The following is a 24054-nucleotide window of genomic DNA, read 5'->3' on the forward strand; positions in this document are numbered from 1 at the left end:
GAAAATGAGAAAGGATAATTCAAAACTGAATGCAGAAATTTGCGTTTTCGTTGTATACTGTTATGTAGAGGCCTGGTTTTCAGCAACAAATACTACAGGAGCTCCCCTAAATGATATATATTTTTTGAGAAAATTGGTTAAATTTAAAAATATTAATGAAAAAACATTGCAACCATTGCAATAACAAAATTTTTTACTGCCATGGCAATATTTGACGATAGAATTGAGAGAGTTGAAAAAATTAGAATGGCTCAAAAAATTATGGAATGTGCAAGTAAAAACATAGAGACTGTAAATGAAAAAGAAGAAGAAAATGAAGAGACAGAAGTCATTGAGAAAAAACTATCGTTGCAAATCCGAGATGTCCAAAATTTTGTTCAAAAAGATCTACCAACTGAATTATTGTCCGCCAATTCACTTCAGTTATTTAAACGATTCGGTATTTGTGTTGAATTTCTTCAGGACGATCCGCTAAATTGGGAAAACAGAGAGGATTATCGCACAGGAAAAAATATCATTTCAACCTTAAAATGTACAAATGATATTGCAGAAAGAGGATGATCACATTACAATTATTTCAAAAAAAGACCCATTCAAGCCAGCAACAAAAACTTTTAATGAAATTAATGAAAATATTAGTGTTTGGACAGTTAGAAGAAGGCTTTTAGAAAGTAAGTTGCCAGCTCGAACTCCAAGGAAAGTACCATTACTTGGTAGAAAGAACATTATGAAAAGAAAAATTTTTGCAAAAAATCATATTGCTTGGATATGACCAGATATGACCAAAAAATGGCCTAATATTTTGTGGAGTGATGAAACTAAAATTAATTTATTTAATTCTGATGGAAAACAGTATGTAAGAAGACCATCAAAGCAAGAACTTTCACCTCGCTTCACTGCGAAAACAGTGAAACACGGCGGAGGAAATATAATGGTGTGGGGTTGCTTTTCCTGGTACGATGTGGGGCCACTTTTTTGGATCAAAGATATTATGACCCAATATACATACGTAGACATACTAAATAATGTCATGTTGCCATTTGCCAAAGAAAATATGCTGATAATTTGGCATTTCCAACAGGACTGCGACCCAAAACATACATCCAAAGCTGCGAAAGAGTGGTTTACGACCAATAATGTAAAAGTTTTAGAATGGCCACCTCAGTCATCGGATCTAAATCCTATTAAAAATTTATGGAGGCAGTTAAAACTTAAAATTTCTGGACAAAATCCAAAAAATAGAAATGAACTATGGATGATGCTCCAGGAGCATGGCTTACTATATAACAGGCCTTGCCAACGCGCGGCTAGCGTAAAAAACTGGAGGCAAGAAGTTTTATATTTGAAAAACTAACAAGCAGTTTTACAAAATAAATACGAGGGTGGTTTTTTTTTGTAACAATAATAATTATAAAACATTAATAAATAATTATTATAAAATTAACAAAATAATTTTCATTTAAAATTTGTTTTAATAAAATTAATTTAATTTGAATATATATATATATATATATACATAAGTTTAATATTTTCATAAAATTTACAATAACCAAACTCCCGTAATCATTTTAACTAACTTCCAAATTTAAAAAAAAAAAGTTAGTTGAGAGGTGAAGGATTAAGCAAAGGATTTAATTTAGTATTTAAAAAATGGTTCGTCGATGTTGTGTAACAAATTGCAATGGCAATTATAATCCTCAGAATAGAGTTAAAACATTTAGACTTCCAAGAAACATTGAAGAACGAAAACGTTGGATTGTTATAATACCAAGAGATAATGTTCCTGATACTAATAACACCGTAGTATGTGAAAGACATTGGCCAAAAAATTATTCAACTGTTACTGATTATGGAAAGCTGAGACCTCGTGATGCTCCGTCAGTATTTGATTGTATAAAGCCAAGCTTAGTTCCTACTGTACCCATGCCACTTAGAAAAACATCAAAAAGTCTTAATAGTGTTCGCTGGCAAGAAGAGGACGAGTTAGCAATATTTAATTCACAAGAAAAAATAGAAAGTATTAATGTTTTATATGAAAAGTTAAAAACTAATGAATTTAATTTTGCTATTATTAATTATTTATGCAATGATATATTATATATTCAGTCTTCAGACTTTTTAAAGGAAAGTGCTATTGCTAGATTTCTTCTTTGCATATATAAAGATCTCACTTTTGAAGCATTTCATTGTGGAGTTAAAATTAGTGTTATGACTTTATCATCTAACCGAGTTTATATTATGAACAAATTTTCTCATATCCAAGAAGCATTAAGATTTTTAAATTGTTGTGAAATAACACCCAAAAAAGAAGTTGTATATCAACAAATTTTGTCAATGAATAAAACATGTATTGGGGGAAAAAAGTATCCAAAAGAAACAATTGTGCGAGCATTTGAGTATTTTTCTCTTTCACGATCAGCCTACAATCGCATCAGAGAAGATTTTGAACTTCCAAGTTTACGTACTTTAGGAAAAATTACATCTAAATGTAAATCTTTAGATGATACCACTTATATCAGACATATTTTCTCTAATCTTAGAGATGATAGACAAAAAACATGCATTTTACTTCTTGATGAGCTTTATGTTAAACCAATGTTGCAGTATCATGGTGGCATAGTATTTGGTAAATCAGTTAACAAACCTCATCTCTTAGCAAACACAGTACTGAGCTTTTTGGTTGTAACATTGTTTAATGGACCAAAATTTCTTTACAAAATGTTACCAGTCAGAGAACTTGATGCTGAGTTTCTTTTTGAACAGACAACCCTGATTCTTGATGCAATTAAAAATAATGGGGGCAATGTTGTTGCTATTGTCTGTGATGGTAACAGAGTCAATCAGAAGTTTTATAACTTTTTTGAAAAAAAAGAAGCATGGTGTACTAAAGATAATATTTTTCTTTTATTTGATTATGTTCATTTATTAAAAAGTATACGTAATAACTGGATCACAGAAAAAACTCAAGAACTTGAATTTTATATTGATGGAGAAAAAAAAATAGCACGGTGGGTTGATATTATTAATTTGTATAAGCTTGAAACAAAAAACATTGTCAAAATGTCTAAATTAACAGAAGTTTCTGTTTATCCAAACCCAATTGAAAGACAAAAAGTTATCACTTGTCTGCAAGTGTTTTGCGATGAAACATTGTCAGCATTAAAAAGTCATCCAGACCTGCGTGAAAATGAAGGGACGATTATTTTTATCTCTAAAGTCGTTGAATTTTGGAAAATTTGTAATGTTCACAGTCCATATGCAGACAATGCTGGGTACATTATTCGTGAAGATGAAAATCCAGATGACACCTTTTATTTTTATGAAGCCTATGGAAATTTTGTAAAGGACATAAATCGAGGAGGTTTAACAATTCCTGGTGACAAAGTCTGTCAATGGGCAACTTACTGTTACATTCTTTTTTATGAAGTATATAATGACACTTGTCGGTCATCACTGTGTAACCTCCTTATGATGCTATCAGAATTTTATTCATTAGGTATGCAAAGACATCATGGATTAACAATGACAAATATTTTATTTAATAATTATTGTCGACTCTATTCACCTCGTTCCCACAAGGAGCCAAAGCAGAAGTTGATAAAACTCAACGCAAAGTAAAATTTTTGCAACGTTTTTAACAATAACTGTAAAAGAGTGTTTAGTAAAATATCTAAAAAGCTTGTATTTACTTTTTATTCTCTAAAGATTTTATCTCTTTTTTCTCAAAAATTTATTTTTAATACTTAAAAAACCCATTAATAAATTTTGTGGTAAATGCTAATATGAAATTATAGCAAAATATAAATCTATATATACTAAATTGTTTAAACATAATTAGTTTTAGATACATTTAAGTTAATTTAAAATTTTTATAAATGTTATTCGTTAGTTATATTACAATGTTAGTTATAAACAAAATTAAAAAAAAAAAAGACTAATAAATTCATCTTTTTACTTTTTATAAGTTAATTTTAGTAGATATATCATACAAATATTATATTCATGCGAAAATCACCTAACTGAAAATGTAAACTACTGCAAAGTAATATTTTTAATCTTGCCTCCAGTTTTTTACGCTAGCCGCGCGTTGGCAAGGCCTGTTATATAGTAAGCCATGTCCAGGAGGCTTGGTACAGCATTCCTGTAGAAGTTTGCAGAAAACTAGTGGATCCAATGCAGTCAAGATGCACAGAAGTATTAAAAAATAAAGGGTACGCTACAAAATATTAATTTGCAACCCTATTGACTTCCATCTTCATTTTTTATTTTACACCTATTATTTTGCTCGGTGTGGAATTTATTTTTTTTAAATTAAAATATATTATATATATTTAATAACTTAATTTTTATTAATTTCTGTTTATTTATGTAATAAAATAAAAGTCCTAATAAAAATTCAAATTTTTATTCTCGTATTTGTTAATTTTTTGGTTCGCACCTATTATTTTGCTCGCCACTGTATATGCGCAATCTAGCTGTAATAGTTGGCCATATTCTTTTGGCCAACTCCGCTTTAAGCTACAGCTTATGATTTATTATTATTATTATTATTATTATTATTATTATTATTATTATTATTATTATTATTATTATTACTATTATTATTATTATTATTATATAAATAAATATATAATTAAATTTATTTGATAATAAAAAAAATTATAAACTTATATAAACGAAAACATAATTTTGTAAAATAATAAATGGTATATTAAGTAATTAAGGTATTTTATAAAATTTCCATTAGAATATATATTTTTTTAAGACAATTGTCATTAACAAAGTTCTTTCCATTATTTAAAAAGTTATTAGAATTGTTTAAAAGATTATAATATATCATAAAAATATATAATATAATTTATATTAAAATTATTTAATACTTTTATACAAAGCAACTTCATTTTTATATTTATAAAATAAATAAACAATAAAAAAAAAAAAGAATACGAAACTTTTGTGAGCCATAAAAAAAAAATCATGTAAAATTATTTTGATTAAAGCTATAAAGATATAAAAGAATCTTTTAAAATTATTTCAATTAAAGTTATTATCTTACACATTTTTATAATATATTTAATGCAGTTATATAATATATATTTATATATCATAGACCATATGTTGAAAGTACATAAGATAATTACTTTGATAATTTTCAAAGACCGCAAGACATCTAATTATGTTTTATTAGTTAACATGATTTTGAACTTTATCGTATGTTTATACCTAACAAACGTACAATCATACCTTCAAACAAATTACGAAAAAAATTGCATTTAAAATAAACAAAAATATTTTTAAATGGATATAATTTATTATGGAATTCACTTTAATGATGTATTATGATAAATATTTAATCATATGATCTATGCACAGAGTTGCATTACTTGTTTCTTCCCCTGCCCCCTGAGCATCTATACTTTGTTCTTCTACTTCATAAGTTTTACCACTCATGGTAATTAACACAATATCATAATGACAAATGTACTTTAATAATCCGAATTAATATCATTTTTATGTCATAAACATAAAATAAAAAATAACTTTCTATCTTAAATCATGTAAAATTACGTACATTTATTACCTTTACAATAAACATTATTGTAAACAATCATTTAAGATTTTTGGATAAATTAAAACAATCTTCACCCTTTATCTGGCTTTTTTTAAAAAAAAAAAGTTCTAAACTGCGTAAATGTAAATTTGCATTACATGTAATTCTAACTATGACAAGAATGACTCATTACGTGTTAAAATATTTTTTTACATAAAAAAAAAGATTTCATGTAAAATTTGTAATTATAATATAATACAGTTATAATCATTATTTAAATCAACTTATTACTAATTACTCTTTATACCTTCTTAACCTAAAATACTTTTTAGAAAGAAAATATACCTTTTTTCTTTAGTCCAATATAACATTACAAGCTTATTATCAAATATAATTAAACAACTTAGAGTGTAATTACCTTGACCTCATACTAGCTTCAACTCTATTAAATTGCTTTAAACATCCGCCAAATGGCTGCCCTGGTGTACCTGATAAAATATTCATAATTTTCCTAGTGTACATAAAAAAATACTTCTTTTTTAAATATTAAAATTAGCATATAAAAATGTGCACTTAAAAAAGATGTTATTATAATGTTTAATCATATTTTAACGGTTTAATCCCATACCTTCAACCATATAATCTGCATACTCCATCCTCCATGCATTTTGATTAGAACTTTACAAAAGAAAAACAAAAAGTATATTTGAAAACTTTATATGCTAAGCCTATAAAATTAATCTTTACTTAGCCAAACAGTGTAATTATAGGGCGAAATCAACAAAAAATCATTATGTGCAATCATTAAACTTAAAAACTTGAAAGTTTCTCAAGATTTAAAGCTTTGAACTTAAATAGAAGATCCAAATATTAAATTAACAATTAATAAAACTTTTTAGCTTATTTAATATTTACTTGTGGTTCTTTGTCAACATGATAAAATCCACATTGAATAAATTACAATAATTTCATGTCAAAAATCACATTACTTTAAGTGCTTTAGATTTTATTTCAAAAACTATTTTTATTATTATTAAACTTTTTTTTTTTTTAAACAAAAGTATTCTGAATGTTTTTATTTTTATTTTTTTGACTGTTTATATACATTGCCTGACAAATAGGTAATACATGCAAGAAGTGCTGCTACATTGACTGACAAATAGGTTGAACATGCAATGAGTGCTGCTACATTGACTGAGGGTTATGGTTTGGACAGGCAGTCTATCAATTAAAGAAATTTTGTTTTTAAGCTTTTTCCAGTTTTTTTAAAAAACATAAAGTTTACATTTTATAATAAAAATTTAAGAAAACCAAGCAGGAGTATATATACATAAGAGTTGTATATAGCCTGCTTTTTAACATACTAATTATTTAACTTAAAACATAATATGGAACAATTAAAATATAATACGGAAAAATTAAAATATAATACAGAATAATACTGAATAGTTATTGATGTTTGATTTTTATTTTTTTTATTTTGAACATTATAATATTACATGATTTAATTAAATGCATGCTTAATTAAATTTTTTTAATTTAAGAAAGAAACAGTTTAAACTTGATGTTTTGCCATCCATTGAAATTACATCATGTGATGTAATTTTAACATGGATTTGCTTTTAACAATTTTTTGCCAAAAAGTTTATATTTTGTTCAGGTTTTCTTTTGTTTGTGTAACCTGACTTACACTAACGTGGAGGCGGGCAAGGGCTATAGCCTGCCATTGTTGTCGAAACCTATATATATATATTTTATTACTCAAAAATATTTCTGAACCAAAATTTGAACCAAAAACAGACACAAGACAAAAATTAAAACATGAGTTCAGTGACAGAATGCAGAAAAAAGCATTATTTTATCAGCATACTTTAAAACAGAATTTCCTCATAAATTTACTTCTGGCTAATTAAATTTCATTGTTGTAATATTTATTCCTTTGGCAACCATAAAAAAAACCACAAACAATGTTTTCATACTGAATTATTTTACAGAAAAAAAACTATCAGTTCAGTGAAAAAACAAGATGCAATTAAAATTATGTTTTAAAACAAGCTATTTTGTAATTAATGGATATATTTTTGTAATTAGTCAGATATTTTGAAATAATTTTGTGATTAGTCAAGTAAAATAGTATGGGGACTAGTAAGCAACAAAGGTTGATATTTGACCGGAGCCAGGTTAGATAAGAGATAAAATTTGGCCAGGGCCAGGTTTGTGACCGGAACTGCATAATCTCTGATACATCATAAAGGTATATTGTTTTTATTTGAAGTTTATATTATGATATATATATATATATATATATATATATATATATATATATATATATATATATATATATATATACATACATATATATATATATATATATATATATATATATATATATATATATATATATATATATATACATACATATATATATATATATATATATATATATATATATATATATATATATATATATATATATGTATGTATATATATATATATATATATATATATATATATATATATATATATATATATATATATATATATATATATATATATATATATATATATGCTACTACAAGGGAGTGTTGCTACATTGACTGAGGGTTTGGTTAGGGCAGGCAGTCTGTCAAATAATTAAAAAAAAAAGTTTTTAAATTTTTTCCAGTCTTTAAAACACACACACACACACACACACACACACACACATATATATATATATATACAACCCTCGGAATTGGGAAAAATGAGGTCGGCAATAGTTTGCTGACCTCAATCTTTTAGAGGTCGGTATCAGGTCGGCAAAAATTATTTGATACAAAAGTCGTTCCATAAAACATAGAAACAGGGTTGGCAATTTTTTGCCGACCTTAAACACTTTCAGGTCAGCAGTTAGGTCGGCATTGCCGACCCTAATTCTGAGGGTTGTATATATATATATATATATATATATATATATATATATATATATATATATATATATATATATATATAGATATATATATATATATATATATATATATATATATATATATATATATATATAGATAGATCTATAGTTTGTTGGCTTTGGGAAGAGCGGAAGGAAAAATGTGATTCTTACGCCAACATATACGTCACTTTTAATTACTTTTAACTTTCGTCCAACATTTCCGTGTTGGACGAAAGTAAAAACCATTAATTTAATTACAAATTAATCGTTTTTTAAAAAAACCACAAAAACGCAAATTTAATTGACCGGAATGTTTTTAAAACATTCTGAATGTTTTTAACAATATAAACAATGTTTTTATTTTTATTTTTTTTAATAAAATGTTTTTATTTTTATTTTTTTTATTAAAATGTTTTTATTTTTATTTTTTTTACTGTAAATCATGTGCGGAGTGTTGCTACATCGACTATCTTATAGCCTGACTCGCAAGGGAGTGCTGCTACATCGACTGACAAATAGCCTGACTCGCAAGGAAGTGCTGCTACATCGACTGACAAATAGCCTGACTCGCAAGGGAGTGCTGCTACATCGACTGACAAATAGCCTAACCCGCAAGGGAGTGCTGCTACATCGACTGAGGGTTTGGTTGGGGCAGGCAGTCTATCATTATTAAAAAAAAAAAATTCCAGTCTTGAATTTTAATTTTTACTTTTTGTCAACAAAATATGGAAAAAACTTTCGGACAACATCTAAGGGTTCTATATATATATATATATATATATATATATATATATATATATATATATATATATATATATATATATATATATATATATATATATATATATATAAATGTACACAGGTTTTGTTAAGAAACTTTACGCTGCTTGCATTTGATATACGAGGAGATTTGCATACACACATAGCATATTTACATTAAGAGAAAACTTTTATATTTTGGAATATTCAAGTTACTTTTTGTTATCATTTATGTAACATTTATTCAAAAAATATTAAGTTGTAAAAAAAGCATTTGACTGCAACTGTGAATTTTTTTGTTAAAGAAACTGATTGTGTAATTATTTTTTTTAATTAAAAGACTTTAAACTAAATATGATTGTGAAAACTGAAAAACTAAACTTAGTTTTGAAGGAATGTAAAATAGTAAAATGTAGACTATAAAATATAGTTTCAAAGGAATGTAGAATAGTTTCGCTATATTTATTAAAGAAATTTTTTTTCTTATCAAGAGCTAACTAATTTATTACATAAAACATAAGTCTCTCCATTATAGGTTAAAATGTGTCTATCTTTTCTTTATCACAATTTTTTTATTTTAATTTGTATGTGTTTAATGTAGCATTTTTAATAAAGATTATAAACAATTTATTGATAGATTTTATTTGTTACCTATAAGAAAATTGTAAACATAATTTATGTTCATAAATGTATTTAACACATAATAATAATACAGATATAAGAAATAATATAAGAAAAAAACAAGTTTTTAATTTGTTTTGTATATTATAATTTATGATGAAGAGAATTATATTTTAGGTAATGTTTTCAGCATCTACAATTTTTTGATGTTATTTTAAGAAGGGAGAAGTATTTTTTTTTAAAAGAATTTTTTTCACAATTTGATTAAAATTTTTTTGTTTCATATCAATTCAATATTGTGTAAAATCCTTATGATGTAAGTTTATATTGTTTTCACAAATATTTTACTAGTAACTGATAAAATTTATCTACAAGTTGTTTATAATCTTTATTAAATATAGTTCATTAAATACTTAAAAACAAAAAAATTATAACAAAAAAAAAATTGTGCTAAACAAATAAAAGATTAAGTAATGTATACGAAAATGTATGCTTCAAAAATCAAAAATGGCAAAAAATACATGGATCTCGTTGTAGGAGATTTTAATTTTTCACAAGAGATAAGTTTTGCTTTAAAAAGGGTTAATTTACACAAATGATTAAGTACTTGAAACAAGTCAACTGGATTGAGCTATTTTATGATAAATCAGTCTGTGAGCGCTATGAGTTATTTTTACATATTTATAATGAATCTTGTCGATTGTTTGTTCCTATTTTTAATAACAAAAAAAGAATAGCCAACCATGGTTGGATGCAAAAGTTAAATAGGCAATAAAGATGAAACAATCTCTATTTTATTCAAATGTGTACCGGCAAGAATCTCGAAAGGAATTCAACAAAATTTGCGCTAATGTTAAAAAACAAATTAAAAGATCAACTCGAGAATACGAAATGGATTTAGTAAAAAGAGCGAAGCTAACACCTAAACTTTTATTCTCTTACGTAAATAAAAAACAAAATGTTAAATCCCAAATTAGAGCCATGAAAAATAAAAAAGAACAAATTACAACTGAAATATCAGACATTTCAAATATATTAAATAAACAATTTAAGTCAGTCTTTGTAAAAGATGATGACCAAGCAACACCCAAGTTCTTGCAAAGATGTGAAAATCAGTGTGATGACAATATATTATCTGATATGATTACCAATGAAAAAATACTAAAAATGTCAGAAAGTATTGATGAGTCAAAAGCGATGGGTTTTGATGAAATTAGTCCATTTGTTTTAAAACATACTGCAGAAGGTTTTGTTGATCCAATTATCTATATTTTCAAATTGAGTTTTGACACTGGTTGTGTCCCTTTCCATTGGTCTGTTGCAAATATATCACCTATTTATAAAGGGGGATCAAAACTTGAACTAGAAAACTATAGACCAATATCCTTGACGTCTGCGATTTGTAAAATGTTCGAAAAGCTTATTCGGGACATAATTCTGGAACATTTAGTTTTAAATAGTCTTATTTCTGAAAAGCAAACTGGTTTTGTTCCAAACAAATCATTCATAAACAACTTTATAGAGATTATATACAAACATATGCAACGATATTATACATTTTAACAAACAAAAAAATTTTTAAAAAAGCTAAAAATTCAAAGAAACGGAGAATTTGTTGCGTATGTGTCATGATTATTTACTTATGATACTTTATTATTTTTATTTTATAGTTTTTTACAACTAAGTTGAATTCGTGCAAAGAAAATGAGTATACAACATGTTTATATATAGAATATAAAATCTATAGAACTATAAAGTTGTTTAGTTTTGCATTTTAAATAACAAAAATATTAAAAAAAAAAAAAGCAAGATGTTGTTTAAACTTGCCACGCAGCAACCTTAATTTTTTTTAAAATAGTAAGTGGGTTTAAAAAGTATGTTTTTATTAAGAACATAATTGAAAATTCTAATTTTATACTTAAACTAAACCATTTTATTAAATCTATTATTTTCAAAAATAATTAAAAGTTAAAATTATTTGATATTGATATAATAAGGAAATTTAGAGTTTTACAGCAATTTTACCACGCCCCATTAAACATTTTAAACCGAGGGGGCAGAAACGACAGAATTTAAATAACCATCAAAATAGCACACTCCATTATTTTTTGGCTTAACTTTTAGATTAGGGATCGTCCATAAATTACGCAATGCTAAATTTCATTAATGAACAAAACAAAAAAGATCAAAATTTTCCCTCGCTGAGTCATAAGTTAAATAAAAAATCAAAATAGTTTATTAAGTTTAATGAAAATTGCTTCCTAAAAGTACTTAAGATCTCTTTTTTCTTTTTTAAAAATAAATTTAGCGTTGTGTAATTTATGAATGATCCTTTAGCATTTTTTAGTCCATATTTTTTAATGGTCTAAGATCTTATTAGTTCCATTTATATAGTGTTTCGTACTAAGGTCTGTAAGTGTAAACATCTTAAGCATATGTTACATTTGCAGACAATATATGGAGCAATCGTGTATAATAAATTTATAAAAATGAGAAAACTTTTGAATTTTATTTTAACAATAAGAAAACTTTATTGCTATATTATTATTTTTTTGCTATAAATATTGCTATAATTATTATATATATATACTATAATAAAAATTTTGCTATAAATATTGCTATAAATACAGTAAGATTGAAAAATATTCAAAATTTATTATGGAACATCTTATCCCCCAAAACAACACTAATAACTATCAAAAATATATACATTTAGGAGAAAAACAAACCTAATTATAAATCTTTTATAAGCTCTAGGCATGTGGAAAAGGTGAGCATGTTAATCATTTTGCTCTTAAAGGGATCCCAAAGTGCCAAGACACGTTATGTTTGTATTAAAGAGAATGATAAAATAAAATGTTTGAATAGAATTTTTTTAAGTAAAACAAAATAATAAAGGTATACCAAGAAAAACAAACTTTGTTGTTTTACTCAAAGCTTGCTGTCTCCATGTTAGCCAATATCTCAGTCTTTAAAATATACGCCACAATCTACAGACTTTATAATTTATTCAAGTGCGTTTATTTCCAAAGAGTTTTAGTAAATGACGTCATTGTAGAATTTTTTTTCTTTTGAATCAATATTATTTGTTTTTGTTTTATTTGTTTTTTAAAATAACCGCTTATTATTAATCATATGACTTTCCTATAAATTTTATAGGAAGCTAAACAAAAGAATTTTTTTTATAGAGCGTGAGAACCAAATAAAAACATTGGTCAAGATTTTTATGTTACAATATAATAAATATTCTCTTAAATATTATAAATATTCAAAAAAGACATTGATCACCTTATTATACATTCTGAATTTATTTTATTTTTATGTAAACAATGTGAACTTTTTTTGCTAGTTTATCTATGCCGTTTATCACTATGACATTTTTGTTCTCCTATCAAAATGACATTTTACAAATTCTTAATTTTTAATTAATAAAGAATTTTAGTAAACAACATCATTTATTAGAGATATTTGCTGAATACTAAATCTTTAGTTAGAAAATATTTATAGATTTTACACTTAACAAATTTACAGACAGCTTTTTATTAATTAAAGCAACAGTTAATATTTTATGAATTAAAATTGTCAATGTGTTGCAGCGCGTGTTAAAAAACATATATTTAATATTTCCCAATTTATGTCATATTTGGCAAGTATTTTACATTAAAATCTGTCTCCTAAAATTACAAATCAAAAAACTATCAATATTGACAATAAAAAGTTTTTCATTAAACGATTTCAATTTTAAAATTTTTTTGATAATGTAACACTTTTTTGCTATCCTGACCAATAATCGTTCAATTTTAAAAATAAAATAAAATAAGCAATACATGTTTTACAGAATAAATTTCATTAAATATATTCTTGCACGATTAAGTAAGAATTTTGAGAATACTTGTACCCAATGAAAAGTTTAGCAAATAAATGCTGTTAATTAAACTTTCATAAGGTTGACTTTTTTGCTACCAGCTGTTTAAAAAAAAATCTTTATGCACATTTTGAATAAAATTTGGATGGCATAACATTGACAACTAATTAAAATTCAAATAGTAAACCTTTTTAAAAGCAAAGCAAATTATACAACAATAAAAAGCTAACAAATGAACTTTTTAATTAAATAAGTTTTCAACATGCAATAGTGAACAATAAGAAATACAAAGTGCTTAAAACCATTGTTTCATAAATAGTAATTAAAATAATTGAAATTAAGTTTAAATTAAAATTAAGTCCAAAACAAAACTCATTTAATGTATAAAAAAAATGTTTTTCTTCAAAAGACATTTTTAATTACTTAGTTAAATACTCAAAGGCTTTTAAAAGTGAAATTATACATTGTTAACATTGCTTTATTTTAGAACTAAATTTAAAGAAGCTTTTTTCAATCAAGGATAACTCAAGATTTTTAACTTTGTCAAGTGATACCTTTTTATAATAAAATAATATGGCTCTTATTTGTTCTTGATTATATAAAATAACAATATATATAACAATAAATATAACATAAAAATAATTTATAGCAACAGACCAGCTTAAAATATCTGAAATATTTTTTTCATATTTTTAATGCGAACGTTGCAAAAATTAAAAGTAAAATAACTAAAGAAATTCTACAGTAATTTATGATGAAAAAAAAACTTTTATATAATAATAAATAACTAAACAAATTTTTTGGTAGTAATAAAAAAATATTCTATAATTTTATAAAAAAAAAAAAAAAAGATTTTTCAGATTTCTAATCGAAATTCTAAATTGATGTCATTTACTAAAACTATTTCGAAATAAACACACTTGAATAAATTATAAAGTCTATAGATTGCAGCAAATATTTTAAAGACTTTGTGAGATTGACTAACATGGAGATGGCAAGCTTCGAGTGAAACAACAAAGTTTGTTTTTTTTTGTATAACTTTATTATTTTGTTTTACTTAAAAAAATTCTGCCCAAAAATTTTTTTTATCATTCTCTATAATATGAATACCACTTAACTCAGAACTTTGGGATACCTTTAAAGCATAATACCTTTATATATATATATATATATATATATATATATATATATATATATATATATATATATATATATATATATATATATATATATATATATATATATTTATATATATATATATTTATATATATATATATATATATATTTATATATATATATATTTATATATATATATATTTATATATATATATATATATATATATTTATATATATATATATATATATATATATATTTATATATATATATATATATATTTATATATATATATATTTATATATATATATATTTATATAAATATATTTATACATATATATATATATATATATATATATATATATATATATATATATATATATATATATATATATATGTATATATATATATATATATAAACACAAAATATATTGGAAGATATGTAACTATTTTATACCCTGGATTGTTGTTTTCTTCTTCTTGTAAAACATGCAGAATATCACTACATTTCAAGAGCAATCGAGCTGACTTGTTCTTATGATCAATATATATTAACGTATATTCTATCTAAAAATGCAATATGTTAAAACAATAAATCATTAAACTATTTTTTGTCTGTAGTTCGTAATGTAAAAAATTGTTAAACTTTTCTGATTAAAATTTAATTAAAGTTCTGGACTATTAAAGTTGATGTTAAAACTACTTACCTCGCGATGGGTTATAGTCTAGACTTTAAATTTACTTTTTTTGTGTGCTAACTTTCTTAACCTTTTTGTTGTTGTTGTTTTTGTTGCTGTTGTTGTTGTTGTTTTTCTTGTTGTTATTGTTTTTATGCATTTTGTTTTACCTTAATGCGGCTTACATTGTTTTTTAGTTTTGTTAATTGCATTTGAAATTGCATTTGCATTTAAAAAATTACAATGACTCGGATTTTTCAGAATAAGCAAATATATTATCAAAAATGAATTAAAATATATACAATATATGGTCTTTTATTAAATCGTTATTAAGAAATTAAAAAAAAAATAGCGACGATAACAAATCGAGTCTATATTACGGAATAGCAGTCAAATTTTTATCTTTTATGTTAACTAAACATAAAAATAACATAACTATATAAACATATAATTATTTTACCTCGTCGCCCCATTTTAAAGTATCACGTTGGCGATCTTTGAGATTCTTATATAGATTGATAAATTGTAATATTCCGTGTTTCTTGATTTTTTCAGCGTACTTCTTTGTATCTTCCCAACTTAACGGAGTACCAACAGTTAAAAGTCCCATGATAATTTTAGTTTTCCTAAAAATGATGTTTACTTAGCAGATTTCCTAACTTTTTTAATTCTAACGCTAAGCCGACGCTACGCTTCTAGAAGCATAATAAATATCGTAAAAACAAGCAGAACGGCAACCAATGAATTTGTAATATTTAAAAGCAGCTGTACAAAGTCTATATATCAAGTAGCTTCTACTAGATATAAAGATTGATATTAGGTAATACTAATTAAATCATAATTTGCTGCAAAGTTTGATACTTGTCCATTGTCTAAAGCAGCACTACTAGTATTACAACACAGTACTACTTACCTGACTCAAAAGCTATAACAAAAAACGTAAAAATTTATTCATCAAGTTCTTTTTTCAATGTGGGAATTAAATTTTATGATGCCACAAACTAACCGTTGTTAATGCTTCAAATTTTTTTTGCCATGAATAAATAAAATATCCATCAATAAATTCATTTTTTCATGAATTAATAAAGTTTATATCGTGTACTAAATATTAAACAAAATTAATAAAAAGATAAAACTTTTTACTGAAAATAAATTAGCTTTGCATATGATATTGTTTTCATTTATACAACACAAAGTTTGATCTGGGACTACTTAGCTTACTACGTTTTTTGTTTAATTTTGAATTTTATTTAAAAATTTTGGTTGCACTCTTTCAAAAATAAGATAAACATAAAGTAACCAAAACTATATTAATGATTTTTTTCTATTTCAATAGCAATTTCTTGAGCATCACAATTTCTTTGGCTACTATCAAAATTCCTTAATTTACTATTAGTTGGACTTTTTTTAATTAATAAGTGATGAAAGCGTTTTACTCAAAATAATAGTTTTTAACGGTAGAATTTACATAACATAGTATGTGTGATGTAACATCTTGAAAAAGTTATGTTATTTAAAGCATTGCGGATTAAATGTAATGAATTTTTTATTTATCTTTTTAAGAGTTAAATAACACGACTCTGTTTCGGTTAAAAAAAAATTCGATCATAATATATTAGATTATGATTGAAAGACTTTCAAGTCTTTCGATCATAATCTAATATATTATGATCGAAATTTTTTTTTAATTTTTTAAAAGACTTAGAGATTAAAGAATAAACATAATATACACAATCTAAAAGAAATTATTTTTCCCCCGTCTTACGTTTTTTTATCCTCATCATCATAGTGCAAACTCTTATTCATAGTGCAAAGACTTAATTCAAAAATAAATTACAAAAAAAACCATTTCTGTCCTTATGATAACCAAACAAAATTTAGAAATTTACAAAACAGAAATTAAAATACATGTAAGTTTTAGTAAGAAAATATAAATTATAATGTCTAACTGTTATATATTTTAATCAACTGAACTCGAGGTTAATTAGTTCAGTTGATTGAGATATTGGCTTGTTTTGTTGATTGAGGTATCAACAAGGTATCAGCAATGATCTAGTTTATGCTTAATAGGAGGTACAATGGCCAGTGTTGTTATCTGTATTACATCGGTTAAAGATTCAAATGACTTTTGAAATAAATACTTTTTCTTATTACACACTAAAAAAAGATAGGATACATCTTGCGATTGTTTTTCCAGAAGATAAGAAAGTTGTCTTTCTCATTTTCACTGTTATCTCATTTTCACAAAGTATATGAGAAAGATAATTCTGAAAGACAAACCATTCTAAAGCTTGGGTCTAATTAGCATCTTAATAATAAGTTTGAATAAATTTTGAGTTTATTCAAACTTATTATTAAGATGCTAATCAAACCCGAGTTTTTTAAGTTTAAGCATTACTTTTCTGTGATGGTTCACTGACTGCCGATGGCTCATTGTCTTCTATCACTGGTGATTTAACTATTTTTTATAAGCGAGTAAGTTGGTATATATTTCATCTCTGCTAAATAAAACATGTATTATATTGGGATTGAGCCGACAGGCTTTGTTGGTTGAGATGTTGGTAAACACTCGTCAAATTTTAATCAACAAGCTCGTTTGAGTTATTTTATTTCAACAGTATCAACAGAACAAGGCTAATGACATAGTTTTATGCTTAGTAAGAGGTACGTGATTTTTTTAAGCTGGAGACAAGCCAAACATTTTCTTTCTAACTTTGGAACTGGTTTTATATCCAAATCTTTGATCAGTCGACTTTGATTCAGAGAACAAGAGATTATATGATTTGAAAAATTTTTTTGTGAGAATAATACTTGGTGTTTGCATCCCTTTATAAAAAAAAGCAAACAATGTAAACTAACTTGAGTGTTTTCTGTAATTTGTGTTTTCAGCCAGTTTTAAATTCTTTGCATGATTGAGAAGCTACGTTCAGCTCTGGTGACTTGACCAAGTAATTTGAAACATTTTGTGAGTGATTAGATATTGTACCTAGTCATATTAATCAAAAGCGACAGAAAGATCAGTAGGTAGTTATGTGATTTCTATCAATTTTGCTCAATATGTGAATTTATGATGCTGTGCACACTACCTTTCACAGCAAAAATCAGAACAATTTCATTTGCATGGTGACGAAAACAATCAGAGTTTCAGTGTGCGTTTTTCAACTTCAAATCAGATCTTTCTTTTTTTTACCACATTTATTAAATGTTTAGCAATAAATACAATCACGTATGCATACAAGAAGAAAAAAATGTACCCTCAACATAAAGAAGACAGTAAAATTTTGTCACCAAGCACCTTTTTGTTAATAAAATATTATTGTGTTTAATCTTAGCAATAATATTTGCAGGTAAAAGAATATAACAGATCTGGACTCAAAGAAGATGAAGAGAACAATGCGTTCTTGAAATTATTTTATAGAACCCCATATTTAAGCTGCCGTGGCGCAGTGGTTAGAGAGCATGTTTTATAAGCAAAAGATGCGGGGTTAGAAGCGAGCTCTCGGCGTATTTCGCGCCACCGGTAAGGAAGGAGGCATGAACTTCCTAATTAAATGCTTTTCGCACTGCTCTGTGACAAGACCGTTTGGTCTTCTTGGGGCACCTCTGTGACAAAAGTATTATTTAAACCTTATATATATATATATATATATATATATATATATATATATATATATATATATATATATATATATATATATATATATATATATATATATATATATATATATATATATATATATATATATATATATATATATATATATATACATACATACATAGATAAAAGCAAACAGAGCGAATAATTATAGCAAACTAAAGCATTAATTAAGCAAACTATACAAGGCTAATTATTTGGTATTTTATTATAGTGCTTGTCAAATCGAGAACGGTCTAAAGTTTATTAAAAAAAAAGATTTATATATTTAAACGGAGGTTGTTTTAATTTTTGACTTAAACAAATTAATCAGAAACTTGAATGGACATACCTTTTTTTATCAAGTTATAAAGTACTTCATTTTTTAAATATTTTCTTTTATTAATTTAAAAAAAAAATAAAAGTTATTATTTCTCAGAGAACAAATTCCGGACTTCTATTTTCAATTACACCCTGAGTAAAGTTTTAGTCAAATTCTATTATTTATCATCAGGAGGAGAAGACAATAATTAACAACAAGCATATATTAAAATATATCAATAGACATCCCCAATTTTTTTATACAAAGCTGTGTATCTTTTTAATTACTTGAATTTTAAACAATATAAAAAGAAAGTAAGGGTTTTAAACATTAAAAAATAAGTTCGGGCTTCCCTTAGTACATACACCCTGTTTGGTATGTATTTGTTAAACATTTCTTCGGCATAAAATTTAGACAGTTTAATTATTTGCCTAAAATGTGGACTAATTTTCAAGTTCAAATAGCTCTCCAAACAAAATGCCAATCGGAGTTAGTTCATTGAAAAAAAAGATTGAAAAAAAATATTACTTGTTTTAAAGACAAACATCCAAATATGAATGTTGTAGAAAATGTTAGAGGTTTAGACGTCTTTTTACCAAAGACTTTTTCAGAAAAACATTGTGGCAATTTTATTTGTTTAGGGTAGAAATATTTATTTCGTTTCAGTGATTTTTTTTTTATTGTTAAGCTTTCTTTTATTATTTTTAAGCTTTCTTATCGTTATTGTTAAGCTTTTTTTATTAAACATTTATAAATTTATCTTTATATTAAATCCAATGTAACAATAACAATAATGAACTAGTTTTCTTATAAAAATATTTTTTATAAGAAAACTAGTTCATTATTGTTATTGTTACATTTTTTTTACAATTATATTTTTCAATTGCATTGTTGAAAACATTGCAATTGAAAAATGTAATTGTATAACTATGTTTTTATGTTCATATCAGGTTTCAATCAACTGGAAACTGTCTGTACAGTTCTATCTCATTAGTCATCAGTGGGAATAATTCTGAAGTAAATGATTTAAGATTATTGACATCAGTTGAGCTTTTCTTAAATGCAGACTTCAACTCAAACCATCCAACTTTTCAATCTGTTTTTTTGTAACATAAATATCTTTCCTTGTTTTTTTAAAAAAATTATGCCATTGTCAGTATCAAAAAATTCTTTAGATACAAGAAAGGAAGGCAAAGAGTTAGTACAAGAAGAAGCTATTCATAATTGCAATGATAAGAACTGGTCCTCTATCCTTTGTGTTCTTGGATTATCAAGCATATGTGGAAAAAAAAGAGAATGTCTTTACCCAGATAATGGGCCTACTAAGTACAAACTATTATTTAGCCAAATTATTTATCCCCATATGACCTTTTTTGAATATTACAAGCCTTTATATCTTCTTTTTTGTTGTGAAAGTTTTTCAAATGATTTTTCTGCCCCTTTTCAACACAATCATTATGTTCCATTAGTACTAAAAAACAATTTGAAATGTAAAGCTTCCAATAAAAGTAGCAGGATATTACAGACTAAAATTACTTTTCATAGCAAATACAAAGATCATGATGACCTTATGGAATTTTATTTAAAAATAAATCTTCGCATCTTTGCAATCAATTACCAATACCTAGTTTTAGTAAAGTAACTCAATGTGTACCATTTTCTATCCCTTCCTATAATTATGATATTGGTTATTTGGTTTCTAATTATGCTAGTTATTCCAGTGTTGCTAAAACTTTAAGTAATTCTGAAGTTCAACATTTAGTTCAATCTGTGTTTGTACGTTGTAAAACATTTACTTTTCCTATGATTAAAATTCAAATGGACGTAGCTTTCAACTTGCAGGATTAGATAAATTTCCATAGCTTACTTATTCAAAGATATTTGATGGCACTTTCTGTTTGTCATGTGTACTTTTTGGTTACAGTTTTCATTCAGAATGTACTATAGAAGAAAGGGTGTTCAGTAAACCATTCAACTACCGGAACGATGCTTCTGCTCACTTCAAGAAAAATGTATTTGGAAAAAATAATAATAATCTAATCTGCAGAAACAAAGGATTGCATGTTAAAACTGCTGACGTTTTGTTTTCTTTATCATCATTTTGGTCTTTTAAAACAGAGCTTGATATAACCTCTTGAAAAATAATTCAATCACAGATTTCTGAAAATCGTAGATTGTGTTACCAGTTATTAAGATAATTATTCTATGTAGACGTCATCGAGATAATTCAAAATTTCATCCTAGTAGATGCAAATCTCCTAATCCTACTGCAGGAAATTTCATCGAATTGCTTCATTTTCGTGTCAAAGCTGGCGATAAAATTCTTGAAGATCATTTAAAATATCATCAAAAAAATGCATCGTGCATATCAAATACATCTCATGATGAGCTGATAAATTGTTGCGGAGAAGTAGTTACCGACAAAATAATAGAAAAAATCAAAAAGTCTCAATATTTTTCTATTATTGCTGATGAAGCTTAAGACAGTTCAAATAAAGAGCAACTTTCTTTTGTTATTAGATTTGTTGATTCTAATTTAGACATAAAGAAAGAATTTGTTAAATTTATACATTGTTCAAATGGTGTTATTGGCGAACGTTTATTTAGTGTAATACTAAAAAGCATGTCTGTTCATTCCTTGGATATTGTAAATTGTGGAGGACAACCTTATGATGGTGCTGGAGCAATGGCTGGACATACTAAAGGGTTGTCTGCTCGTATTTTAAATTTGAATGCAAAAAGCTATTTTTACTCATTGTTACAGCCACAGACTTAATTTAGCTATTTGTGCATCACGCAATGTGCAGTCTATCAAGAACATTTTAGCTCATGTAAAAGAGGTATCATACTTTTTTAATCTTTCTCCAAACAGGCAACAAAAGTTAGAAGAGTATATTGGTAAAATTACTCCATTAGCTTCCAAAAAAACGTTAAAAGATATTTGTAGAACATGTTAGGTTGATAAAGTACATGGCATGGATACTTTTCAAGAGCTTTTATACCTGTGGTCTCCTGTCTTAAAGAAATGTCCTTAAATATCAATAAAACATTTAACCACACAACATATACTTCTGCTTCCTTTTTACTGAAGTCAATAACAGGTTTTGATTTTATTGTTGCCCTTTGTATAACAAGAAATGTTTTTGATATAACTCTTCCAATTACACGATTGTTGCAGGCAAAAAGTAATGATATTTATAATGGTTTGAATCTTATCCAGGCATTAAAAGATGCTGTGTCTTCTCCTAGAAATATAGTTGATGACCACCATCAAATATGCTATGAACAAGCATTAAAAATTGCATCCAAGATAAATATTATAGAAGAAAAGCCTAGAACTTCATTTATTTCAAAAAATAGAGTTAATACTCCTTTTGAATCTGTCTCTCATTATTTTAAATTGGTTATCACTATTTCTTTGTTAGACCATCTGAGTACTGAGTTAAACACAAGGTTTAATGACACAACTTTAAAGTGTTATAAGCACTTGTCTTAGTTCCTTCAAAAATGATTGCACAAGTTCAGTGTTCTAGTGATACTAATTGGAAAGATCATGTCATATCTTTCAGTGACTTTTATATAATAGACATACCAAATCCACTCGCTTTATTAGGTGAGCTTAAACTGTTGGAAGTATATTGGGTAAATTTTAAAAATGAGCCTTCGTCTAATATTACCGAAACATTAAAAGCAATAATTTTTCCTGGATTTAAAGCATTAAAAATTGTCTTAAGTTACTTGCTACCTTACCCTTAACTTCATGTGAATGTAAGCGAACGTTTTCTTCACTTTGACGTCTAAAAGATTATAAAAGAAGTACAATGGTAGAGGACCGCCTAAATGGTTTAGCTTTAATGAATATTCACACAGAGTTACCTATAGATGTTGAAAAAGTCATTATTAAGTTTGCTATAAATAATCGTAGTGTTTTAAATAAAATTTTAATAAAAGTATAGTAAAATAATTAAAAAAATGTATAATAGAAATATAATATATAAAAAATATAAAGATATTATCTTAAAAAAAAAAAACTCTTAACGGCTATTTTCATAGCCACACATCTTTGTAAAAACATTTGACATTAAACAGTACAGTAAGTATAGCCCCCAGTTTATTTACTAATTGGTTTTCAACTTTTTTTTTATGCAGGGGGGCAGAAGTTATAGTTTCGAAAAATAAAGTTCATATTGCGTCAAATGTATTAAAAAACTTAATTTCGCAAACAGTAGATAAGGAATAGTATCGCAAATATCCCAAACCAAGAGTAGTATAGAAATCAACCAATAATGACTAATTTACTCCTTGCTCTCCCTAAATAGGTCGATGCGTGTATTACTTCATGCGTGCTCTCCCTAAATCTAAAAAAGTGCGATAGCATGGATTTTTAAGAATTTTTTTTGCTTCATATAAGAATAGGTCGTGTGTAACTGTTCAGCGTTGGTGCTGACTAAGGTTATCATCATTTTCTTCTAAAAATAGATAGCGTGCGAAGCGATGATGCTTGGTAATGGTTAGCATCATGTGCGATAAAATATCGGGCGATTGCTAAGCCGTCTTACCTCATATATGCGTTTGTCAATGA

At 25.8% G+C, this 24054-nt stretch overlaps 1 protein-coding gene and 1 long non-coding RNA gene across 2 annotated transcripts in view; one reads left to right on the top strand and one right to left on the bottom strand.

Moving 5' to 3' along the window:
* The window catches only part of LOC100199320 (glutamate--cysteine ligase catalytic subunit), a 38938-nt gene extending 22700 nt beyond the window's left edge, over positions 1 to 16238 (bottom strand). Inside the window, exons 1-4 of the mRNA XM_065795925.1 lie at positions 15977 to 16238; positions 15297 to 15406; positions 6180 to 6229; positions 5970 to 6039 (exon numbers count right to left, since the gene is read on the bottom strand). Of these exons, the coding sequence (XP_065651997.1) occupies positions 5970 to 6039; positions 6180 to 6229; positions 15297 to 15406; positions 15977 to 16126 (380 nt within the window). The 5' untranslated portion in view covers positions 16127 to 16238. The remainder of the gene's footprint in view (positions 1 to 5969; positions 6040 to 6179; positions 6230 to 15296; positions 15407 to 15976) is intronic.
* A 3696-nt stretch (positions 16239 to 19934) lies between these two features.
* LOC136079714 (uncharacterized) lies at positions 19935 to 23445 on the top strand. The gene is made up of 3 exons (XR_010638153.1): positions 19935 to 20114; positions 20423 to 20489; positions 20648 to 23445. It is a non-coding gene; the product is annotated as an uncharacterized LOC136079714 (long non-coding RNA).
* The last annotated feature ends 609 nt before the right edge of the window (positions 23446 to 24054 follow it).

The sequence above is a fragment of the Hydra vulgaris genome, chromosome 04, assembly GCF_038396675.1.
Source record: "Hydra vulgaris chromosome 04, alternate assembly HydraT2T_AEP".
In the NCBI taxonomy this organism is placed as follows: domain Eukaryota; kingdom Metazoa; phylum Cnidaria; class Hydrozoa; order Anthoathecata; family Hydridae; genus Hydra; species Hydra vulgaris.